Genomic DNA, 23385 nt, shown 5'->3' on the forward strand with positions numbered 1-23385 from the left:
AAAATCAAAAAATTCCAACACAAAATCTTGACGAATAAAACATTGATTGCATTTTTTTTTTTTTAACAAACCAAGAAGTTAGGTCACGCAACTGATGGGGCAGCACAACCACAACAACAAAAGCATCCGAGAGATCTAAAAAAAAAAAAATAAAATCCTGGTTGTTTTCTTCATTCTGTATGGGAGAGAGACAAAAACAATTAGAATCATTAAAAAATGTTTTTGCATGACAGGAGACATGTCATACTTTATGCGTTTGTTATGGCTTAGATCATTAATGGATGGATATTCAATTAAAAAGTCACACTTCCATCAGTCCCGTTAAAATCTAACGTCTCACCTCTGACACTGAGCATGGTGGAACATTCGGATCGGCCCAGGGCGTTCTCTGCTGTGACAGTGTACTTCCCCACATCTTTAGGCCCAACGCTGAGGATCAACATGGAGCAAACTCCACAAGTGTTTGAGATGTAATAATTGGTGTTTGTGTTCAGGTTGACGTGGTTTAGGTACCACGTGATTCGAGGTTTAGGGTTCCCTGTCACCGCGCAGCTCATGTAGCATTCGTAGCCTTTTGGTGCCGCATGCAGCTTCAATGGTACGATGAAGTCCGGAGCACATCGCAGGTCGCGTTCTTCTCGGTGCGGTAAGATCAGCGAAAGCTTTTCTGCAAAAGATGAATGAAGACCAAAGTCATGTCAAGCTATGAGATGATGTTTGTGCTGTGGCAATTTGAAATTAGGAGAGGAATGTCCCGACATGGAGCACCAGTGGCGTTGCTGCTGATTGTTTGACTCACAAACCTTTCTTTTTCCCCACCGCCCAGGTGGGTGACTCAGAGGGTGCGGACACCCCCATGTCGTTCTTGGCATAGACCCGAAAATGGTATTCCCTCCCGTGCATGATATTGCAAACGGTGAACTTGTGATTGAAGAGTCTGTCGGCCACTGTGACCCAAGTGTGTTTGGTCGAGTCCAGTTTGAAAATTGTGTAATGCAGCCGGTCATCGAGCTTCTCATCAGGAGAAGGTCGCCAAGTCACTTGCAATGTTCCGGGCACGTTTTCCTCTAATTCCACTGGTCCAGGAGGCTTTGGATCATCTGCAACCATGTTTAGACATATAAAATTAAAGTGAAGTTTATGAGAAGAGTAGTGTACGTTTGTGATAGACCAATTAGCTTTTTCCAAGGGCCGATACCGATTATTAGTAGTCATGGAGGCCGATAACCGATATTTGAAGTCGATATTCATTTGTTGAAAAAAGGGGCAAAATGGTGTCAAAATTTTGAAAAACAGCAACTCTAAAATTTGATTTCCTTTAATTGCTTTAAAGCAGATTTTCATTCAACAACATTAGAGATTTACTATATGTTAAAGCTTTTTTAGATCTTAGAAAATCGACAAATTAGTGATAAAAGTATAACAAAAAGTGCAAGGTGCTCTCAGGCTCATCTGAATTTCTTAAAGTTCAATGAAAACAAACATCTCTTTAAAGTTTACAATGGCAAGTAGTTTTCTTTTAGTTGTGAGTTGTAGTAGACTGACATTAAAATATAAAAAATTAAAAAAGATTGCCTGTTGCCTCCTGTAGTGCGCGTGCCTCGAGGAGGAAAAAGCAAACAGGTAGCTTCCTGCCGATTGGATGCTACCCATTGCACAAGGAACCAATCAGATGGTGTTGTGGGCGGGTCAATCTGCTTCTGCAGGCAGGGTCACCAGCACATCAAAGAGAAAGAAATATATTGTGTGCTGCAGCGATTCAAAATGAACCAGCTTTGAATTTATCGGCCTTGATAGTTAAAAAAAAAAAAAGGATAATAAGCCCGGCCAATAATCGGTCTATCACGAGTGTACATGCTGCCTTACATTAGGATAATTATTACCTGTGACCCTAACTTCTGTGCTGAATGTCTCTTGCCCTGCCAAGTTTTTCACCAAAATGGAGTAGATGCCAGAATCCGAGCGCTCTGACGACGGGATCAACATCTGCGAAGCCCCGTCTGAGTTACTAACTGTCACTCGCTTTGGCACAGGCCCGTTGTCCTTGAGCCACATGATGTCCGGAGGTGGAGATGCCTTTTGAAAGCGGCATTAGTTATATCATAGGAATGGCATCCCAGAATAATGTGTTGACTTGGATTATTCAAATTCAGATTCAATCTCACCTCAAAGCTGATGGTCACTCTGACGGTGTTTCCTGCCCTCACCACCATGAATGTTTTCACCTTTTTATTTGTGAACTTTGGTCTCACTAAAAAAACAAAAACAACAAAACAACAAAACAAAATGGCTTGCGCATTGAAGCAAGGTTTAAATGACTAACAATGACAATCACTCTTGTAAATTGAATTTTACAATAATTGTGAAGAAATACAAACATTTAATAGTTTACTCAACTCTGGCTAAAATAGTAACAAGGATAACGTCCATGGAAATCTCTGGAAATTTTGGCTTAGAAATCTCTAGTAATTATACAAAAATTGTTGGAATTTTTTTTTTCATTGTGATCTGTCTTGAAGTGAACATTGCAGTGATAGGAAAATGAAGCTTCATGAAGCACTTGTGATATTTTTTACTCCTCGGGATTGTGCTCGGAATAAAGGCTAGTGCAATGGAAATGTTTTACATTTCCACTGCATCTTAAACCAAGAGTTTATCTAGAAGAGTCCAAAATGATCACAAGTTCTTCATCAAGCTTCATTTGTCCATTGTGAAGACATAAAACAATGGTGTGCTGAATTTACTTATTTCATTTTGTCAAGTGGTTGCACAAAATAAAATCATCTGGCTCCAGATACATTTTATAAGTAGACCACTCTACTTAATCGATTTATTTGGATCCAGATGCTTTTACTTCATGCAACCACTTAATGAAATATAAATGAGGACATTAATCATACGGACCAACATGGGAAAAAATTGAGTTTGAGTGAAGAAGAATACCAAGGGGCGGCATTGCAAGGACATAGTTGGGTAGCTCCTCAGTTTGGCCCTCTCCTCCATTATTGGTCGCGATGACTCTGACCCAGTACATTTCCATTGCCCTCAGACCTTTTACAGTGTAGGTGGTGGTGATGGTGAAGCTTCGCGACCATTCCAAGCACTGCGCATTCCTTATCTCGACAAAATATCCTTTAGCTTCATCCTCTACATCGGGTTTGTCGATAGGTTTGGTCCAGGTCAAGACAAAGTGGTTGTAAGACGTTTCTGTCACTTTCAAGCCGATAACTTTCCCGGGGGGCTCTGGGCATCACAAGAAACGTGTACTTTTTGTTCAAACGAAAGAAAGAGCTGCGAGGATTATTTCAACTACCACACTTACTCTTTGGATCACGTGCGAAGACAAAGTCACATGGGTTGCTAAATTCCCCAGGTCCCGAAAGGTTCACAGCCAAAACTCTGAATTCATATTCTATACCTGCCACAACATCCTTCACTGCACATTTCTTCTCTGGAAATAGAAAAAACGTGGTTATGGTAAGATTTACAAAACATTTTCCATTTAAAAAAAATGAAACACGAAAACAAACCTTTTATTGGTTCAGTTGAAGCATTAACTCCTGTCCAGAGATTACTTCCTTTTTTGCGTTTTTCCACAACGTAGCCAAGAATTTGTGAGCCTCCCGTATTACTTGGTGCGGTCCAAGAAAGGTTGATGCAGTCATCGAAGGCACTGACCACTTTTGGAGGTGCGGGTGCACTAGGGAAGGCTAAAGTATTTAGTGAAAAAAAAAAAGATAATTATGTTAAGAGCACAAAATATTTAACATTTTTGTGTATATTTGTGGTAATCCATTTTTCCATGCATTTAAATACACTTAAATTCTTGTGACTTGCCAAATAGGTCACATTCTCACATAAGCGGCTCTCTAATCACGCTCATTAGAGATATATAGACGGTCCCTCAGTGCATCGGTCATTAAAAAATAGAAAAAAAAAGTAATGCTTCTTGTAATGACCTTATTTGGCAGCAGGGGGTGCTGCAGCACTGCTGCTACGCTGTCAAACTTTTCATTTCATCATCAACAATTCATCATTCTGTATTCTCCATTTATCACGTGTCAACATTTTCCTCTTTTCTTTTTATTAATTATTTTTAAACTGTAACCATCTTTTGGAAATAGTGTTGTCAAACGATCTCAAGTAGTTGTATTACTGTCGTTAGTGAGCTCTGCAATTTGATAAATTGGCTAGCATGCATAGCATTAGCATGTCTTCCTTTGATTTTTACAATATTCCACTAGTTTTTATTTATTTAGTTTAGGGGCCTACTATGAAGACAATCTAGATCAGAGATGTACAGTGGCCCCTTGATTAATACAAATTAAAAATAAAAAGTTTGTTTCTTTTTGCCCCCCCCCCCCCAAAAAAAATAGTCTTAAAAATACTGATGAACATAAATGGGGGAAAAAATAAAAATCTTTTTTTGCCAGCAATTTTGTGGCATCCTTGAATGGTATTTTTTATGTAGAGCGAGCCCTGTACTGCTGTTGTTGTTTACTTCAACCCCCTTGGTTGTTTGGTTAAGATTGTGAATCTTTTATACATTTATTGCAAAAATATATTATCAAAAATGAAATGTTTAAGAGCACATATTTTGCAGAAATACGTGTATTCTGTCTGTTTTTGTCCAACATTTGGTTAAGACGTGCATGGCCCTATTTGCCCCCCCCCAGAGTAATGACACCCTCAAGGCAATAATTTTTTTACTTGATTTTTTTTTTTTAACCCGCATCTGACTGACTTTTCATGACTTATTATTTCTTATTTATTTATGTACAGTAAATTCACAGCAAATTTGTAGGCAAGAAAGCTTGTCATCATAAGACGTTTTACCCAGTATGCCCGCTTGCAGGTCATCAGTCTCCATCACTTCGCTCACACCCTCTGAGGTCAAAGCTCGGATTCTGTAGCAGTACTTGCGTCCACGATCCACATCTGTGTCACGGTAGAACGGGACCCCCGGAATCTCCCCGATTTTCTTCCAAGTATTTCTCCCAATCTGCTGTCGCTCCATGATGTAATTCATCACAGGTGAGCCACCGTCATCCTTTGGAGCCCGCCACTTAAATTCAATGCATGTAGCTGAGCTAAGCATTATCTCCGCAGGACCCAGTGGGGTCGTGGGTTTGTCTGAAACAAACATAGAGGCAAGTTCTTTCAAGTATTTCTTCAGCGTGTGAGGATGTATAGAAAAATCGATCTTGGTGTGTACCGTAATGTGTTTGACTGAATCATTGGCTCACCAAGCACAATGAGCTGTGTTATTGCCTCAGTGGTGCCATGCTCATTTTTGAGCTTGATCTTGATCTCTCCCGAGTCCCTCCTCTGGCACCTGCACAGGAGCAGGCGGCTGTGATTGGTCGATTTATCAATCCTGGTGCTGCTGGCGTCATCATGGAGCTCCTCTCCCTCTCTGTACCACTGGATCTTAATGGGCTCAAATCCAAGGAAATTTAGTTTAAAGACTGCGTTATGCCCTACTTTAATTCTCAAAGGCTCTGTGAACGCACTGAGGTCTTCTGGGTCAAACCTGGGCGGATCTGAACAGGGAAAATTGGAACTCATGAAAGTGTTCTGCTGGATTGTTAGCAAACTTGATTGTTGTGTTGAGGAGTTTTTAAACCTTTGACGATGACCACCGCCTCTGTCTTACGATTGTCCGCCTCAAAGCGATATTTCCCAGAGTGTGCCTCCTGGCATTTCATGATGAGCAATTTATGAATCGCACCATCTTTTGATATTATAAATGTGTCATCAGGGATGATCTGAAAGGAAAGGTGACATTAAGACAACATTTTGGAGTGCAATTGTCGCCTCTAGCCGCTAGAGCTGGAGTACAAAATCAAAATCTCTTCACTCAGATTACATGAGGCCCCACCCATATTCACGTGTACATAACATTTAGATCTGATACAAAGATTAGACACTATCATTTTTAGTTTGAACCCATGCGTTGTTCAACTAAGAATTGGAACATGTGCGTTGCCTTTCGTCAAGGCAGTAGTGATGCACAAATGAATCTTCATGAAGTACTACTTGTGATATTTTTTGTCACCTCTAGGTGGTACTCTTGGTTTAAACATGCAGTGGAAATTTAACACATTTCAATTGCACTAACTGTTTACCTTTAAACCAACAGCACCATCTAGAGGAGTAAAAAATATCACAAGTGGTTCATGAAGCTTCATTTTCCCATCACTATTAAATACAACCAAACTGTTCTTTAGTGGTGATTCTTTTGCAAAGTAGAACTAGTGGAACTAGTACCACATTGGGAATGACAGAGACAAAATGCTGGATCTAGACAATGCTTAGCATAAAACATTTGTCTGACCTGTTCGCCATCTCGGAACCAGACTCCCTCGCAGTCTTCCTTGCTGAGTTTACAAGTTAGCTCTGCGTTCTCACCGATGATGGCATTGATGTCCGAAAATCCCCAGATGAACTGAACTCCTGGATCTAATACATGTGGAAATGAACATTTAGAGAAGGAAACTGGGACATAATATGAAAAAGGCACGTGGAACGATGGGTGTGGTCATTATTTAACACGTGACTGGGAAATATCCATTTTTGTAGTTGTTGTGCAAGCAATTCACAGGCATTGTAACACATGACAGTCTTCAATAATTAAACAGACGACTATTTGAAAGAGCGTTTACGAACAATAAGATAATTGCAATTCATTACTATGCATTTTGTTGAAACTAAATTGATGAATGTGCATACTGAATTAAATGCTCAAATGCATCAAGCGACGCATTTCGGTGCTTTTCTCGTTGAATGCTCATTTAAATATTTACCCATGACTGTGTCTTCTATTAGCGGGCCAATTCTTTTACGTCTCGGTTGTGTAGCAAGGCCGATCACTTCTTCAGCCTCGCTGTCTTCGTTAAATAAGTTTTCGTCTATAAAGACAAAACACAATATATTGAATTCTACTGAAGGGTTAATTGAAAAGTATATTTCAGTCATCAACAGAAAATTAAACATCTTAATTAACAATTGAGCATTGAAGCCAAATGACTTTGTTAACATTTGGCTAAACCAGGTGTGGGCAAACTATGGCTCGCGGGCCACAAGCGGCCCGTCAGACGTTTTAATACGGCCCGCCAAACTTGAAAAAAAATTAAAATAATAAACCTTGTTAATGTTTTATTTTCCAATTACTGTGTTTTTTTTTCAAAGACATATACACTGTTGTAATGTTTTTGTTCACTTTCATTTAAAATAATATATATATTTTTTTTCTCCGATGAGGTGAGGTGACCAAAACACTCCATCCATCTGCTCCTGGTCCGGCCCCTCTGTCAATCAAAAAGTTTGCCCACCCCTGGTCTAAAAATTGCGAAAGAAGTGTCAGGCTAACTTTCTTTACTGTCTGAGGGTTTGACAATATTACCATACAAGCGCTACGCTCACTATAACGAAAGGATAAAAATTGCTTCTAAAACTTGACTCATATGCATTTGCTCATACAACCAAACTTACATTTTTTCTTTTTCAAAGTGAGCTTGGAATTAATTTCATTTAACTCATCTTCACATGTCTCGCCGTCCTCTGCACAGACAAAAACAAAAACATCATTACAAACGGAATGACAGTCCTCAAGACAAATTGCGGTCAATGAGGATACTAACGGCGGTCACATTTTCTATCCTCGTGATTGTCAAAGTGTGGTATTATTATTTGTGGTGGTAGTTTGGCTTGAATTTTTGTTGTTTTATTTTTCATTTTTTTAGTCTCATATTTTAGAGCAGCTCTAATGTTCAAACTGCGCATAAAGTTACAGTAACTTGCAATAACAGTATTTCATTGAACATCAGCTGGTACTGGTTGTAAAAGATTTGACTGTTCTCTACGAAACATTACCTTGTACTGCATGCTCTGTTCCATCTTCCAGCTTTTTTCCTGCATCATCGTTCGCCTCCGATTTTTCAGTTTCAAAACCACATGTGCAGCACGCGATTATTAGCATTAGACTGCCATGATATTGCTTCATAATGCCAACTAATTGTCTCAGTCAAACGTGTGCGTTACTTGCACATTTGTGAGGGCACCATTAATGCTGAAAGATAAATACACGTTTTGGAGCAACATTTGCTGCAATCCAAGCGATGACTTTAGCAGGGATGTCCCTGCTTTTTTCCGGAAGAAAATACTAAGCCACATTCGGCATGTGTCAGAACAATGAGAAAAACGGAATGTGAGTACTATACTGGCCTGCGAGCAGCCCATGAAAAATTACAGTCTCTGGAAAATATGTGGCACAGTTCACCCGTCTCAGCTTTTTTTGAATGTTGTGCAGTCATCAACTTAAAAAAAAGTAAAAAAAAAAAAAAAAAAAGGTTGATCAATTTGAACATTCAATATCTTGTCTTTGCTGTGTAATCAATTGAAGGAATTTGAGAAATTATCTTATCACATCACATCCTCAGTTGCTATAACCTTAATGAATTAATGAATGAATGAATTAATTTGTTACCATCTCGCAGCTTTTATTTTCTAACATCCTGTTTTTTGGACGTTTTACATTGAACGCAGCGCATATCGATACAGTTTTGTAAAAGTAAAATAAAGATTCTCACAAGATGAATATAATGGTTAAAAGACACTTTGTACAGTTTAAAATGGCAACCCGGGAAAGAATTGTGCTTATTTTCTCGCTCATTAAAACTAAAACTAAATCTAAAACAACACTATAGCTTTAATCATTTCAACCTTTGCTTCATTCAGTATCCCGTTCATTTTTTTTTTTTTTTTTTTTTTAAATTGAAATAAAATGATTTTGGTCATTCTTTTTAGAGGTGCGCAAACTGAAAATTCTACTTACCACCTATCACCTGCTGTGCAGATGGTGAGAGTGCACTGAGCATTGAATTGAGAAGATTGCTGTCGATATTTGCATCAAGCAGGTCACTTCCACTATATTTGACAGGTCCAGTCAGGGAAATGATTTCTCCGTCTTTGGTGTAAGTGGATAATGTCTTCTGTTCTGTCAGTTCCCCGGCGTCATGTTTTGCTTTGACGGCTTCCAGAATCTTCTCCATTTCCTCTTGGTTTTTCATTAGCTGCCGTTTGACCACTTCCTCGAGGTCTATCCCTGCACCTCCAGTTTTCTTCTTGCCAGCTGCCGCGAGGTCAGCTTGAGGCACAATTAGCAATAAGAACAATCACGGTTCATTCAGATACTGACAGTATTGAATGGAATTGAAGTCGTTACCTTCTACGTCTAATGCAGCGTTGCATGAGGCCGTTCCAGCCACAGCGGAGTAGACACCTTTGTCTTGGTCCGAGCAGTCTTGGATCAGCAACCTGTGGATCATGTTGTGGTCGGACACGCTGATTTGATATTTTTCACCATCTTCCAGCACATTGCCGTTGTTCATCCACGTGATTTTCGGCTGTGGGTGGGTCAGGACGCATTCAAACAGCGCAGTGTCTTTTTCTTCAGTGATTGCCTCTTGAAGTTTGACGACGAAGTCCAGTTGGGGAACTGAAAATATACGGCAGAATATTATGAGGCAGTGCAACAAAGCTACCAGGAATGCAATACTCAAGAAAGTACGCAAAGTGTGCTGCACATAGATCTCGCCAGTATGTGGAATAAAATTAAATAAATTTAATTAATATTTTAAATAAATAAATAAATAATAAATACATTTAATTAATTTTATAAATAAAATTATTCTTTTTTTTTTGCAGGAATATAAGGCTCATCACTATTCCTTGACATGCCCTTAAAAAATCAAATCAACATAGTTTTTGTTCCACATGAGGACCACATGTCAAACTAAATTTAGCATTTGATTTTTGTAATTAGAGTATATAAAGATTTCAAAATTAATATTTTGGGTGAGAGCGCTGATGATCATGTTTTGGTTTGGCTGAGAAGTGCCAACAATTAATTGAATAATCATCAACTAATTGATTATTAAATTGATGAATAGCTATTTTGATACTCGATTAATCGTTTCAAGACCTTGTTTAACTTGAAATAATCTTTCAACAGTAAAAAATATCAGATTTCTGTAACCCTCCAAAAAACAAACTGATTTTATTTGTGTTCAATCAATACAAGAGACGTGCAAAGTGCTATTACTTTGGGAAACAATCGTCGAAAAGTTTGCACATTTTCATGCATTTTATGAAATTAATCCGAATCACTTTATGTTTGTGCATTTTCTCCACTGTCCAGACACACTGTCCAAATAATGCCCAGGATATGTGCGAACAAACTTTTGCTAAATATGGAAAATTGAAAATCACTGAAGTAATTGTTGTAAAATACGGACTTATTTACAAATGATGATGTCATCACTAACCACTCCTAATATAACAATATTCACTCAATCTTTTCGCATGAACTGTTCACATACTTGTGAAGTTTTCAGCATCCTTTGCACATCTTACACCTACAAGTCCATTTTTTCTCACGAAGTCTTCATCAGGAGGACTCATTCCATTCTGTTAGAGGTAAAAATAATCCACACACTCAACTGAATAAAATAGGTCCCATTAACTAACTCACAGCATTGTTGCAGAAGCAGGGTTGGCATCGTGGCTGGCTAGAGGTCAGTTTATATGCAATTTGTCCGATTTCATACCTGATACTTCAACGCTTGCTGCCTCTTCTCTTCCATTGTCATGTGCATCAAGTTCATGTCTTTTGTCCCTAGTCCCTCATAGTCCCTCTGAAGCGAGCTCCGGTATCGCTCATCTCTTTCTTTGTTTTTCTCTGTCTGGTTTTCCTCATAAATACTGAAGTAAATGAGATATTTTTTAAACCACTGACACTTTAGTGCCACTCAAGATTCCACATAGCATACAAGATGAGTCAGAAAAGTTCCAGGACTGGTGTCACATAAGATCGATCACAAACTGAAGCTATAAGCTTTACGCCTTCAATTTCGGCCAGACAAGATCCTGCAATATTCGGTATGTTCAGTGCGCGAGAAGAAGTCAGAAAATTGTGACGGGACATCGGATGGGTGCTTTGCATGACAACTGGCTGTTGATTTTTAATTTTTTTTTTACTCGTTCCAAACCTTAACTCATTTAATGCCAGAATTTTTCACGAGAGGAAACGCCTCAATTCCCGCGTTTTTCTGGATTTTGACTGATTTTGCGAGGCCAACAGAATACTGTGTTCTAATGCTATAAAAACACGGAGTTATGACGCAAAAAAAAAAAAAAAAGGCTAAGACGTATAAATACGTCTTTGGGAGGCAGGGACTACATTTTTGAAAACATATATGTATGTCTTATGGATTGAATGAGTTAAGGGGGGGTGGGGGGGGCGTCCTCAAAATTTGTGACTCCAGTCCAGGAACATTTCTGACAAACCATTCATGCTGACTTACTTTGTGTTCGTCTTTCTCAGCAATTTTCTAAAATCCGATGGATCGGTTAATGCTATAAGCAAAAAATACATTAAAGGAGGGAATCAGAAACAGCAAATCCCAAAAAGACAAATGTGTTTAGAAAGTAATATAACTCACCGTCTGTCAAATTTAGGACTGTGGAGCAAATAGCTTTTCCATATTCATTCACTGCAATGCATTTGTATGTGTCTGCGTCGCCGCTCGTTACTGCTCGAATCTAGAGCAAGACAAAATGTTACATGGCAAAATAAAAAAAAAATGGTGGTGTCATTTTTAATTTTATGACATAGTCACCTCCAATATGAACTCTCCTGTTGAGTCATCATATCTCGTCTGATATTTCTTCTTGTCTGACATACTGCCTCTTACTCGCTTCCATGTCACTTCAGGTTTGGGCTCTCCTTTTACCAAAGCCTTGAAAATAGCCAATTTCCCTAAAGGACAAGTCGTAATTTAGACTTTTTGTGTTCCTTTGTCATGCTAGCAAGCTGCACCCACAGTTAATCTTTGGGCAGCTACTGTGGAAAACAATTTTGCTGAAACTCACCTTCTTGGACATTTACTGGGTTCACTTTACATTGGAAATCTGGGACGCTTTTCCCCTCTGGTATGGTTACTGTATTTTGTGTGATGAGCACCCCGGGAATTTTAGATCTTCTCCGGATCCCAGCTGAACAAAGACAGCAGTCAACGATTGAGTGAAAAACAAAACATAGTCATAAAAAAAAACAATAACATTTGCATCACAGCTCCATAGCGGTGCGATTTTACCTCATGCTGTTGATCAGCTAAATTAAATGTGCGTTTTATTTCAAGTGAGTTTACTGCTGGTTTCAGTTTCAATGTTGATTGGGTGTGTAAGTGTTAAAAGTTGGCCCGAGATTAAATCAGTTGCGCTCTATATTTAGTTTAGGAGAACATGTGGCCGAATGCTGGAAAGGAAAGCATGCTTGTCAAAATGAACTTACATGGAAAACAGCTGATATAATTAACATAAATATAAATAATGAACAAATATGTAAATGTAAATCATTTGAAACAATAAATTTGGCTCTCGTTTTTGGTCTGAAGTCTGAATTTATTCCGTGGCGGGCGGTCAAGGCCTTCAAGACCGTCTCTGCTGGCCTAAAATAATCAAGAAATCCTGATCATATTCTTCACATTGATGTCTTATTAGATCCTAGTGTTGTATTTTTAGTGAGCATTTTTACCCAATCAGAATTCAGCTAGCTTGTGTTGCCAGGCAGATTTTACAATATCAGTAGCGCACACTCATTCATCGGAGGCCTTCAGATACAATTGTGCTGGCATCTGTCCTGGCAAAGTCAATGAGGTTTCAGAGTTGATAGACAGTTGCGATAGCCAATCAGATCACGAGTTGGTTGCAATGAGACTTCTCCCTGGCGTTACGCTTCAGGTGATGGACGCGTCTTGTGATTGGGTACTCACGCGTGAGGGGCCGGCGGAATCAACACACCCGGAAGTCGTAACTGGCGACGGTTCGAAAATGTAAACTATATCTTTTTAAACCACAACGTCCGAAGGAGGGAAAAGTGTGGATTTAATTGCAGATACACTTGCGAGGCCATTTTCAAGACTGACCTTTCAAGAGAAGCTAAGTCGTCCAACACTCACTCAGTAGTGTGTCAGCGTGTTTCTGTATATTATTTGTCCAGCCGTGGTGTCATAAACGATGGTATTATGAGGGGGATTCATTTTAAGTCGGACTTCACTGAAGGCCGACGTGTGAAATGCACGGCCCGCCACTCAATTTATTCTTATGAACGACTCAAAGATGTGACGATGGTCTTCAAGAAAAACACATCCAATACTCGAGCATGTCATTTTACCTGATTTGTTGCCAGCTTTCTCATTGAACTGTTGAATGTACTGGTGAACGAGGGAGAAACCTAGGGAATGAAATTAACAGTCAAACAATCGTATATTATAATACAGATCACAAAGTAGAGTATTTGAAACCACACGTCCTCATAATTACAGAAATGTAAAAAACAAAAACAAAAAAAGTAAATTCTCGCATGACTTTGTGCGTGGGAGGAAAATCTATACAATAAGACAGTAAAATACAACATGAGTGGAGAGATAGGAAATGGAAGTCAGTCAGGCATGACATGGAAAAGCTCAGAGAGGCCTAAACAAACGGAGCCACTGGGAGGGTCACAGCAAAGGGCAGTAGGCAAGCAACCTTAATCCTGGGATGTTTTCTTCTCATGCTCAGTTTATTGTTCAAGCCTGAGAGTGACGACTCCACTCAGCTGGCCCGAGCTGGGGAAAAAGCCAGCCAGCTCAGGCATCACTCAAATGAATTGGAGCACAGATGCTGCCCTCAATGTCATGTGGATGGAGAGGGAGTTATTTGGGCTTTGACTTCAGTTTCATATTTAATCTACGGATTCACAAATACATTTTTGGACTTTGGAGCTCATCCTATTACACGGATGGCGTCGCTTCCTGTTTCACGATCGATACATCGTATCTTATGTTAAAATAAAATCACACGTATTTGAAATGGAAAGCCATCAATAAAGAAAAGGATTGAGGTTGGTGAAAGTGTTTAAATTCGCCGTGCGACTGTCCAAATGAAATAAACACTGCTCTTTTGAATTAGTGTGCATCACTATGTCAGTTGCTGAAGTGAGAACGAAACAAAATGAAAATGATTGATGCATTTGGTGTTCATCCGCTTTAATCAGCAGCATGCGCACATCGATCGTCACAGACACCCGGTCAGAGTCGCCCGACAGCAATGAACAAAACAAAAAAAATCAAGCTAGGGGAAAAGAATTTCAATACTTACAGACTTTGCGTCCTGAGCCCTTTGGACGTTTCCACATTTTGACCAAAAACTGTCAAAAGAAATGACCACCGAATTATCAGTCAGTCATGCAGTCATGTACCATTTTTTTTTTTTTTCATTTAGTATTTTGAATATATTTTTCCATTTGTGGAGCCCACCAAACTGGCAGACTAAAATACATTATTTTATCTTGTGACAGCTGAGTCACCTAGAAAAATCAAATAATAAAAAGTAAACATTATGAAAAACCAACTTCCAGATATATCTTTCTGTCTGTTTTTAGATAAGCAGGAGAAACGGTGCACAGTTCTTGATAAATACAAAGATTTGCCGGTCCTTGAGCGATACAAATGTATCGGGCGCTGAATTCCAGCGGCCACAGCCGGTAACGTTTAAACAGAGTGACTCTGAAAGCTAAAGTCATTTTCTGTCTGACTCCCCATCCAATATGGCTGCCACGTCTATATGGCGGCCATATTGGATGGAGCTCAGCCAGGCTTTTACAGGAATCTAGTTTGGTCTTCATATTCAACTCAATAAGTCCCTTCAGCATATTTTGAGAGGAGATCATGGGTAGGAGCATCTTTGATGGATTTAAGTGTTTTTTTTGTTTTTTTTTAATTTTTTTTATCAGTTACTCAACACAATTACAAACATTGGCCCCGGTATTGTCTATTGTGTTTATGGCGGCGTGACTTCCTATGGTTTTATCAGTGAAGGCTGCTGATTTTTCTGGAATGAATTCAAGCTCCAGGTCCCATAAACGTTGTGTTTACATTTTACTTTTTTAAAACTATTCAAATTCCTTTCATGGTTTGAATATCATGTAATAATTTAGTTAAAACTCAACCATATATATATATATATTTGGTCCCTATAAAATATATACACCATAACAAGAGCCATCACATCACCTGATCATTTATGTAAGGCTTGACATGAAAATGCAAGGCTGTCACAATAAAGACGTAAAAAAAAAAATGGAATGAAGAATGCAGTCATTGAGAAGCAATATCTTCTCTCTATTTTCAAGCTATAGTTAGCTATGACCCTGAGGTGACACCGAGTCTGAGTGCACACCATTGTCACTTGGAGAGTTCCATTCCAAGAAGTCACATACTTCCAACCAGATGCTTTCACAGTACTAATAATGGCATGTCGCTGACCACTTTTTGTTAATCTTGTCGCATTACCTTTAAAAGATATTCATCCAGTACCTGATACAACATTTTTTATTGTTAAAGCACTATTCATGTACATCACAATACCAGCAAAGAGGGAAAAATGATCAAATTCTTGCCGTGGTTCTAACTATGCATCAGCATCCAAAAACGGAAAAGAATATAACATAACGATCCATTGATCTGATTTAGTAATCTTCCCATCACATCACATTTGACTCTAAACCAGCAATCAAAATCGAACTCTCCAAAAAAAAAAAAAAAACAGGCCAAATTTGCCCGTAGTCACTCAGTTCCTCCACTCACCCACTGAGCCTGACACCGAAATGGGTTTAAAATGGTCTTCCCGTGGGCTCTTCTGGATGTTAAATCCTTTGGGAAAACAACTTTACAAGTCAGCGCCAAGTGAGTTTGTCAGGGGGAAGCGTCGTCCGTTTGGGGCTTGGTGATGCTCGGAGCAGGGCGACTTGTTATTAAGGGCGAGTGGGGCGGGGGCCATGTGGGGGTTGTCGGATGAGGTAAGTGGGGCGGGGGGGGGGCTAGGTGCAGAAGGCAAGGCTACTAATGACGAGTTAGTGGTACGGTTTGTAATTGCTGATGACAGCTGGCTCATCTCTCGCCGCAAACCTGTTGACACGGGCGGTTTATTTGCTTTACGTCGAGATGAGAAAATATTTGTACTAAGTTCCATCACGGAGGAGAACACCAGTGATCATGTTTTTATTATTTCCAGCACGTGACTGCAGTCTGTTCGTTTATTAAAAAAAAAAAAAAAAAAGCAATGTTGATAATGACCTTAGCGTGTGACTGTCAGGTAACTTGGCACAAGTGCACATATTTGCTATTTTTGTGGAGCGCGTCACTCGTAATAGAATGCAGCTGTATGTCTTGCACCTCATTCGACTTCAAGGTGGCATGATGTTCAGACCAATTCACAGTCGGGGGCCCCAATCGGCCCCCCCCCCTCGCAAAGGAAGATCAGACATTCTGCACAAAGCTCTAACGCCCTTGTCTTGTATTACAATGTCTTACATAATCAAGGTTGTGGCATTTATGTAGCAGAAGCTCTTCTTGTGACTTCAGCAAGGAAAGATCAAATGAAGAACAAGGAAGCATTTGTGTTCCCAAGGTCACGTGCCAGTCGGACTGTAACATTCGCCACATACTAATTCCGTGTGTGTCCTGTATATACAGTGCGCGGCGCCTGTAAAATGCAAAGCGCAGATTATAGCCGCAGTCAAGGCCCATTCAAAGACTTTGTTTTTTCAGTTGCTGATCAAATTTCTTCATGGGAGGCAACTATATTTAATTCTTGTGATATGTCCTCTCCTTGGAAACTTGTTTGTTTTCCTGACACATTAGCAACATGGCCCTGGCTGTTGGCCGCCAACTGCTGAATCTGTTTTTCCATCCAAGTGTGATTTACACAAGAATTTTTGGGACAATTCACTTATCTGCCTCTCAGTACACCTCTCCTTTATCACCACAATGATTAATCTCAGAACATATCCATTGATTTTTTTTTTTTTTTTGATCATCTTGACTCAGGCTAATGCTAGCATAGCATAGCCTACTAATATGTGAAACACAAGCGCATACAAGTGCTGGCAAACACCTACTGTTGCCAATCATCTGACAATTGGAGATATATTTGTACATCACGCTGGCTATCAGTCAGCTGTAGAAAAGATTTTTAAATTCTGCTACTGGTCTACCAATTGCTGAGTGGTTTATGTCCTGAATACATTAAGGAAATGGGAATGGAATATAAACCCAGTCGGACTCTGAGGTCTAAAGACTTGCGTTAATTAATGGTGACCAGAGTTCCAAGCAAACACGGTGAAGCAGTATTTAGCTGTTATGGATGCATGCAGATAAAATAAACTGCCAATAGAAGTCAAGTCAGCCCCAAGTATAAATTCTCTTTCCCCATAAATAGGATTAAGGTCTTTCAAAGCATTTTTAAAATGGTTTTCTACAAAATTATGTTCTTGCGTTAGTGGCTAATAGCTAGTTGCTAGTAGCAAGAGCCCAGTAGACTCGCGGCAATCTGCGGATTACTTTTCAATGGCAGTTAAATGGGTGAAAATAAACCTGAACACGAACGTTTTTGCTGACATAGTTGTAGTTTTTTTTTTTTTTTTTTTTTAAACAAACAAAGTTCACTCAAATGTGCTGTTTAAAATGCCAGTGAAGTTGGGACATCACTTCCGGAGGGTGAAATCAACCCAACATGGTGGCCCTCTGAGATTTATTAATTTTTCAGTTCATTTCTTAAAAACAATATTATGGCTAGTACATAACATATTCATGCAAAAAAAACCAAAAAAAACTTAAACTCATCTAGTAACTAAATTGCAGTGTGAATTGGGCTCCAAATAGTCACACTTAATGGGAGGACCCAAATTCTGGCTAGCCAAATGTTTTTTTATTTTTTTTATTTGCACGTATTTGTGTGACAAAGCTTGGCTGCTTCTCTTGGCGCCTTTCACCGATAAAATGTTGTTGAACTTATCCACCCCCACCCACATTTTTTTTTCCTTTTCTCATTGAGCATTTAATTATCTTGAAAATTGTGCTTCACCATCATCGGATTTGAACTCAGTGGCGGTGGTGTATGGAAATATGGAAGTGAAATCTGCAAATACATGTCCCCAATGATGCCCGTGTCCTGCCATCCTTGTCCTTCCACGTGCGGTATACCTCTAATTCATCTAAATAGCCTCTTGAGTGAGCTTGATCCCGAATAAACCAGCCGTATTAAGAATTAAACCCCTTTGGCTCACTCTCCTTATATTGATGAAATGTCATGCTCCATAGCTTTCATTCCAGTTACGAGGAACCACGGAGAGGAGCCGCAGAGGTGCTAACTCGACTGCCTGGCCTGCCTGTCTCTTGTGTGGATTGCTCTGTGGAGAGAATCAGTGCATCAGCTGAGGCCTTGTCAGTTACTCATAAACAAGGAGTAAAGATAGCCTTAGCTGGCCTACACCGGCAATAAATCTCAAATCCCGGCCATTAAAACGATCAGAAATAACTGATCAGACTATTTCCTATTTTGTACTTGCATCATAGACAGATCATGACTGAGACAACTTGACTGATGGACAATATTTGTTTGTTAGCCAAAATTATTATTATTATTATTATTTTTTTTACCTGTTGAAAAAGATGGCTTAATTTGTGCAACAATACTGCTTCGTTCTTGTCTTTTATAAGGAAGTAAATTACCTCAAGTGTGTACAATTTATTTTATTGATGTCTAATTCAACACACCAAGAGTATACGGAATTTCCGATTATTACATATTTGACATGTTTATGTTATTTATCACAAAATATATAGCTAGATACAAATTGTTTGTCAATAACCAATTGTAATGAATATTCATGACATATTTAATTGGGTTATATATATTTCCACGCCTCCTTTTTTTTTTTTGGACCAACAAGCACCAATTGGTTGATTTATACTATTATACTATTAATAACATTTCCATAACATATATTGAATTTACATTTTTAAACGTGATTTCATAATCTTTATATTTAATCGATCTACAGTGCCTCGTACATTAAAAAAAAAGTAGTCGCATCGATTATGTTGGAGATGTCAATAACGGATTAAAAAAGTAACTAGACATGGTTACTGGACTTTAATGTGGCCCACTAGATCTATTATTTATAGATTGAGAACAATTCGATGCAGTGCTAACCAGTCACCCACCGTGCCTCCCCACTTTATATTCAGTATAACATAAAAGAGCAATATTACGACAACAAAGAAAAAAAAAAAATGAAAACGAAGCTTCGTGAATCACTTGAGAATTTTTTTTTACTGTTCTAGATGGTAAATTTGTTTGAAAGGTAAAGATTAGTGCAAATTGAAACGTATTCAATTTCCACTGCTTCTTTAAAGCAAGAGTGCCATTTCGAAGTGTATAAAAATATCAAGTGTTTCATGAAGCTTCATTTGTCCATCACTACTGACTATCATTCAAGGTACATCTTCACAACAAAATGCTTCGATTTAATGGCGTAATTGCAACTAATATAGCATTAGTATTCGTCCATTGTCGATAGACATTAAAATGATCTTCTAAATATAGCCGTGGCTTGGATATTTGACATATTATTTTCTCAAAGCACATGCTGTATGTAGCAGTCCACCGACAACTGGGCCAGAGTTCCTGCCAATTTACGGACTTGATTAAGTGTTTCCGCTATGCTGTGGGAAGTTCAGAGCCTCGTGAACCAGTGACAGGTTCATGGGTACTCAAGGGTCAGTGATGCATCCCCACCGAGAGGCCCATGTGGCACCAGGTGCCGATAAAGTTTATCCTGGTTGTAACGGGAAAGTATCCGGACAGAGTATATCAAATAAAGAGTTGTTTGGGAACACAAATTGGACCCACACAGACTGACTTCGGAGGATGCCTGCTGAAAATCGAATCAAACTCTCAGTTTCAACTCCAGTTCTAAAAACGAAGGTACATACACCATTTTAAATCTTTAAATATATTTGCTTTTTATGTGGCTCGTTTGTGCCTCGTTCCCTCTTAATTCCACTTGATGGCAGTAGATTTCCTTTATTTGCAATTTATGTCTGGCAGGACAATCAACTCTGTGTCATGCAACATGCATTTGAAACCCTTTGACACTCGAAGAACCCATTGCAAGTTTTATAATTCTCGATAGAACACAAGAAAAGAATGTACTGTAAGTGAAGGGCAATTCTCTGTTTGCAGTTTTGCTTTCCAAGTTCATTTTACATGAGCAAGGGTAACGTTACAGTGCATATGGAACTGGGCAAGACAAATCATAATTGCAGCAAGAACCCATAATGCCACTGGATGAAAATTTATTCGTAATAATATTTTTTCATGAGATTGCAAGCTATTTTGAGATCACCGAATGATTTTTTTCCCCTTCATTTTGCAGGATATGAAAAAAAAAGCACTATATGATGATATGGTGAGGCAATTTTTGTGTCATCATTGGAAAAGGTCCGACTGGGTAGTGAGATGGACATTCCTTAATAGCAGCTTAGCAGTTGGACGTCGCCTGGTGGGAACCTTGCCCCTGCGGCAGGCAGTGTTATCTAATATAAGAGCAAAGCAATTCAATCCGATTGCCGTTGACCAGAAATGACAACAAATTTTAGTTGTCCCACAATAATCAAATGAGAGTTGTTCACCGAATGTCATGTGCTGGAATCTACGCGGTGGTGCCTTGACTTACGATTTTAATTTGTTCTGTGAGCAATCTTGTATTTCAAATCAACTTTTTTTCCCACTGAAATGAAACACTGTAAAAAAAACAGAACTTGTATTATTGGCGGCTAATGCAGTAATTTAAGTCGGAACAACTTTAAAAGCTAAATAATTACTGAAATTTTTGGCAACAGTGTTAATTAGTGCTCACTCCTAAGACACATCGTATTTCATTCATGAATATACACTTTAATACAAGTTTATTTATATAGCGCATTTCTCAACAGCTGGAAGCTGTAACAAATCGCATTTCACATGATGTAATCTCAAATTGGATTAATTAAAAAAAAATTAATAAATCAAATAAATAAATAAATAAAAATTTGTGGGAAATGAAAACACAAATTAAAACATAAACATGTATAATTTTGGTGAAAGGCATTCTCCAAGTGCCCATTTCAAAGAGTTTGCGCAAGGCATTTCAAGGGAATTAGAAGAGCCGCTTTGATTGGCACACCCACAACGGCGCTAAACGCCCTTTTTAAAATGCACCGCACTACATCGGCTTGCGCCGACCTGCAAACATACTAGAACTTAGTCTCGTCCTTCCATGCACAGATTTACACAGCGCCACGCCCCAGACTTGCACAGAGCATGAAAATATAGAACTGAGAGTCAATTTCAATGATATTTATTTACTTAACGTGTAATCAAAGGGAAAAGGAAGATGAAGTACAGGGATTGACTTGTCATTATTACACCCTCAGAAATTTCAATGGACACGTGGTATGAAGCAGAGGATTGACTAAGATGGCAAAATAGAGATTCTGATGGAATGTGGATGTTCAGTAGAATTTTGAAGTAAAATAATACAACAAGTTACCAGATCACCAATTACTTTTGATAAAAAATAAATGAAAGAGATGGTGTCCCTCAAATGTCAAACTTTCTGATTGCTTGCTGAGTGCTTCAGTGACTTTTTTTTCTGGGCGGGGGGGGGCTTGAATAACATGGGCCACAGGATTACTCTTCCAGAATCATCTCTGTTACTGTCTCGTCTTTGTGTCTCTGAGGCTCATAGGGTGACATCTAAAATTACAATCAACATTCTGTCAACATCAGCAGTCACCATTTGTATTGATTTTTTATTTTTTTTTTAGCTCCGTCTGTTGCTTGTCCCATGTGTTGTGTGTGACATCTGTGATGCGTTTACGGCCACCAACATTGGCTCACGGGAGTCAAATGGATTTGCATGTTCAAAATGAAAACTGTTGAGATGCTTATATTGTTAAGTACATTTTTTATGTTTACCATGTTTTTATTTGCCCTTGACGACAATATTTTGTGAATTTTATTTTTTTTTTTAATTCCAAAGAACCCTGTTTTCTTTTTTACGTGTTGAAATCAAATATTTATCTGGAGAGCATGCCTGCATTGCTTCCCTGCATGTGGATCCTCCTTACTCCTCCCCGAAAACCCCGCATCACAACACGAACTTAAACTTGTTTTCATTGCACTTCTTACCATACCAAACCAAACAGGCACTTCATTTTTTTTTTTTTAATTTTCACATATTTATATTTATTCATTTTCCCAAGGAAATGTCAATAATTTGTTGTTTTGAATAACAAAATGCTTGTTTTAGTAAAACACATCCCCATTAAAAGTATAAAATCATAGATCCTGTTGTGCAGTGGTCGGTATCCCCCCCCCCCCCCCCCCCCCATCATTGGATATTTATGTTGGAGAGGCTAATCCTTTAGGCCAGAGGGGTTTCTTAAGATACAGAAAACTATTAGGGCATATTAATTTATCATGAACTCATTAACGGTAGTGGCTGTGAATTTTAAATGATGAACTGAAGCGGTTTAAATAGTTGATTAATTTGTAAAGAGACACCGGCATTCGCTTAGCTTGGGGGACTGACTGAGAAGAGATAACTATATCGAAAGTTAAACAAGGTCATGACTTTATCACTACCAACTGAAAGTTAAAAACGGTCCGATTCCCTTGCCGGAATGAGAAATTCAACGGTCAATTTTTTTTTTCAGTATTTTAATTAGCAATTAAACAGCGAAGACCATCCGTGGTATTGGTCCTGATGTGTGGTGTTCTTGTCTCTTTTGCTATCTCCTCCATCATTTCACATCACAAACTTCAGCGAGACCATGACACTGAACCGGCCACTTCACAAAAAACAAAAATGCTTTCTACGACTGCAGTGAGACCCCTCTAATGGTGTGGTGTGCTTCGAATTTGAAATTCAGACATGGAGGTGATTTTACATTGATATAAACATCTCCTGTTTAGTCTTTTTTGTTTTCGCTGCTGTAGCTTGTCAAGAAAGAAACTGTTTCGCCAATGCGATCGTCACCTTCCCTCTGCTCATCAGATCTTGTCACAGGTCACTAGAACAGGATCACTTTCTAATCAAGCACTCACCCTCTATCATCTCCAACTGCCACCTTTAAGCCGTCGTAAATAAGCGTGGGCCGAGCTTCTCATTTGTCGTGTGCAGTCCTGCTCGCTATATGTCTTTCCCTTTAGGAGTCATAGCTCTTCTTTACAACACCTGCCTTAAGTAGGCAAAGCCGGCAACAAATAATCCTGGGATGATAATGGGCTGCTGCTCCTCGATGATGAGGAAAGAAACCCTTCATAAAAAAACAAAACGTTTAAGTTTGGATTTGATCAAATAACATTGTAATAACAATTAGCATATCTATTAATATCTATCAATTTTCAAACTTGACTGTCACTGTCAGTCTTGTGGGAATTTTTTTTTTT

At 38.8% G+C, this 23385-nt stretch overlaps 1 protein-coding gene across 1 annotated transcript; it reads right to left on the reverse strand.

The window, feature by feature from the left end:
• Positions 1–170: 170 nt before the first annotated feature.
• Positions 171–23107, reverse strand: LOC148339719 (immunoglobulin-like and fibronectin type III domain-containing protein 1). Its single transcript, XM_088289236.1, has 25 exons — positions 23041–23107; positions 14206–14254; positions 13238–13297; positions 11935–12057; positions 11682–11821; positions 11505–11604; positions 11367–11418; positions 10611–10764; positions 10383–10470; positions 9227–9499; positions 8837–9148; positions 7495–7563; positions 6807–6911; positions 6338–6462; positions 5627–5768; positions 5247–5543; positions 4837–5133; positions 3531–3710; positions 3323–3451; positions 2944–3243; positions 2166–2251; positions 1884–2076; positions 804–1100; positions 341–667; positions 171–175 (listed from the first exon to the last, which is right to left on the reverse strand). The coding sequence occupies exons 2-25, from the start codon at positions 14240–14242 to the stop codon at positions 171–173; spliced, it is 3891 nt and encodes a 1296-aa protein (XP_088145362.1). The 5' UTR covers positions 14243–14254; positions 23041–23107.
• Between the last annotated feature and the right edge of the window lie 278 nt (positions 23108–23385).

The sequence above is a fragment of the Idiotropiscis lumnitzeri genome, chromosome 3 (assembly GCF_059441095.1).
Source record: "Idiotropiscis lumnitzeri isolate Australia: NSW breed Sydney's pygmy pipehorse chromosome 3, RoL_Ilum_1.0, whole genome shotgun sequence".
NCBI lineage: Eukaryota > Metazoa > Chordata > Actinopteri > Syngnathiformes > Syngnathidae > Idiotropiscis > Idiotropiscis lumnitzeri.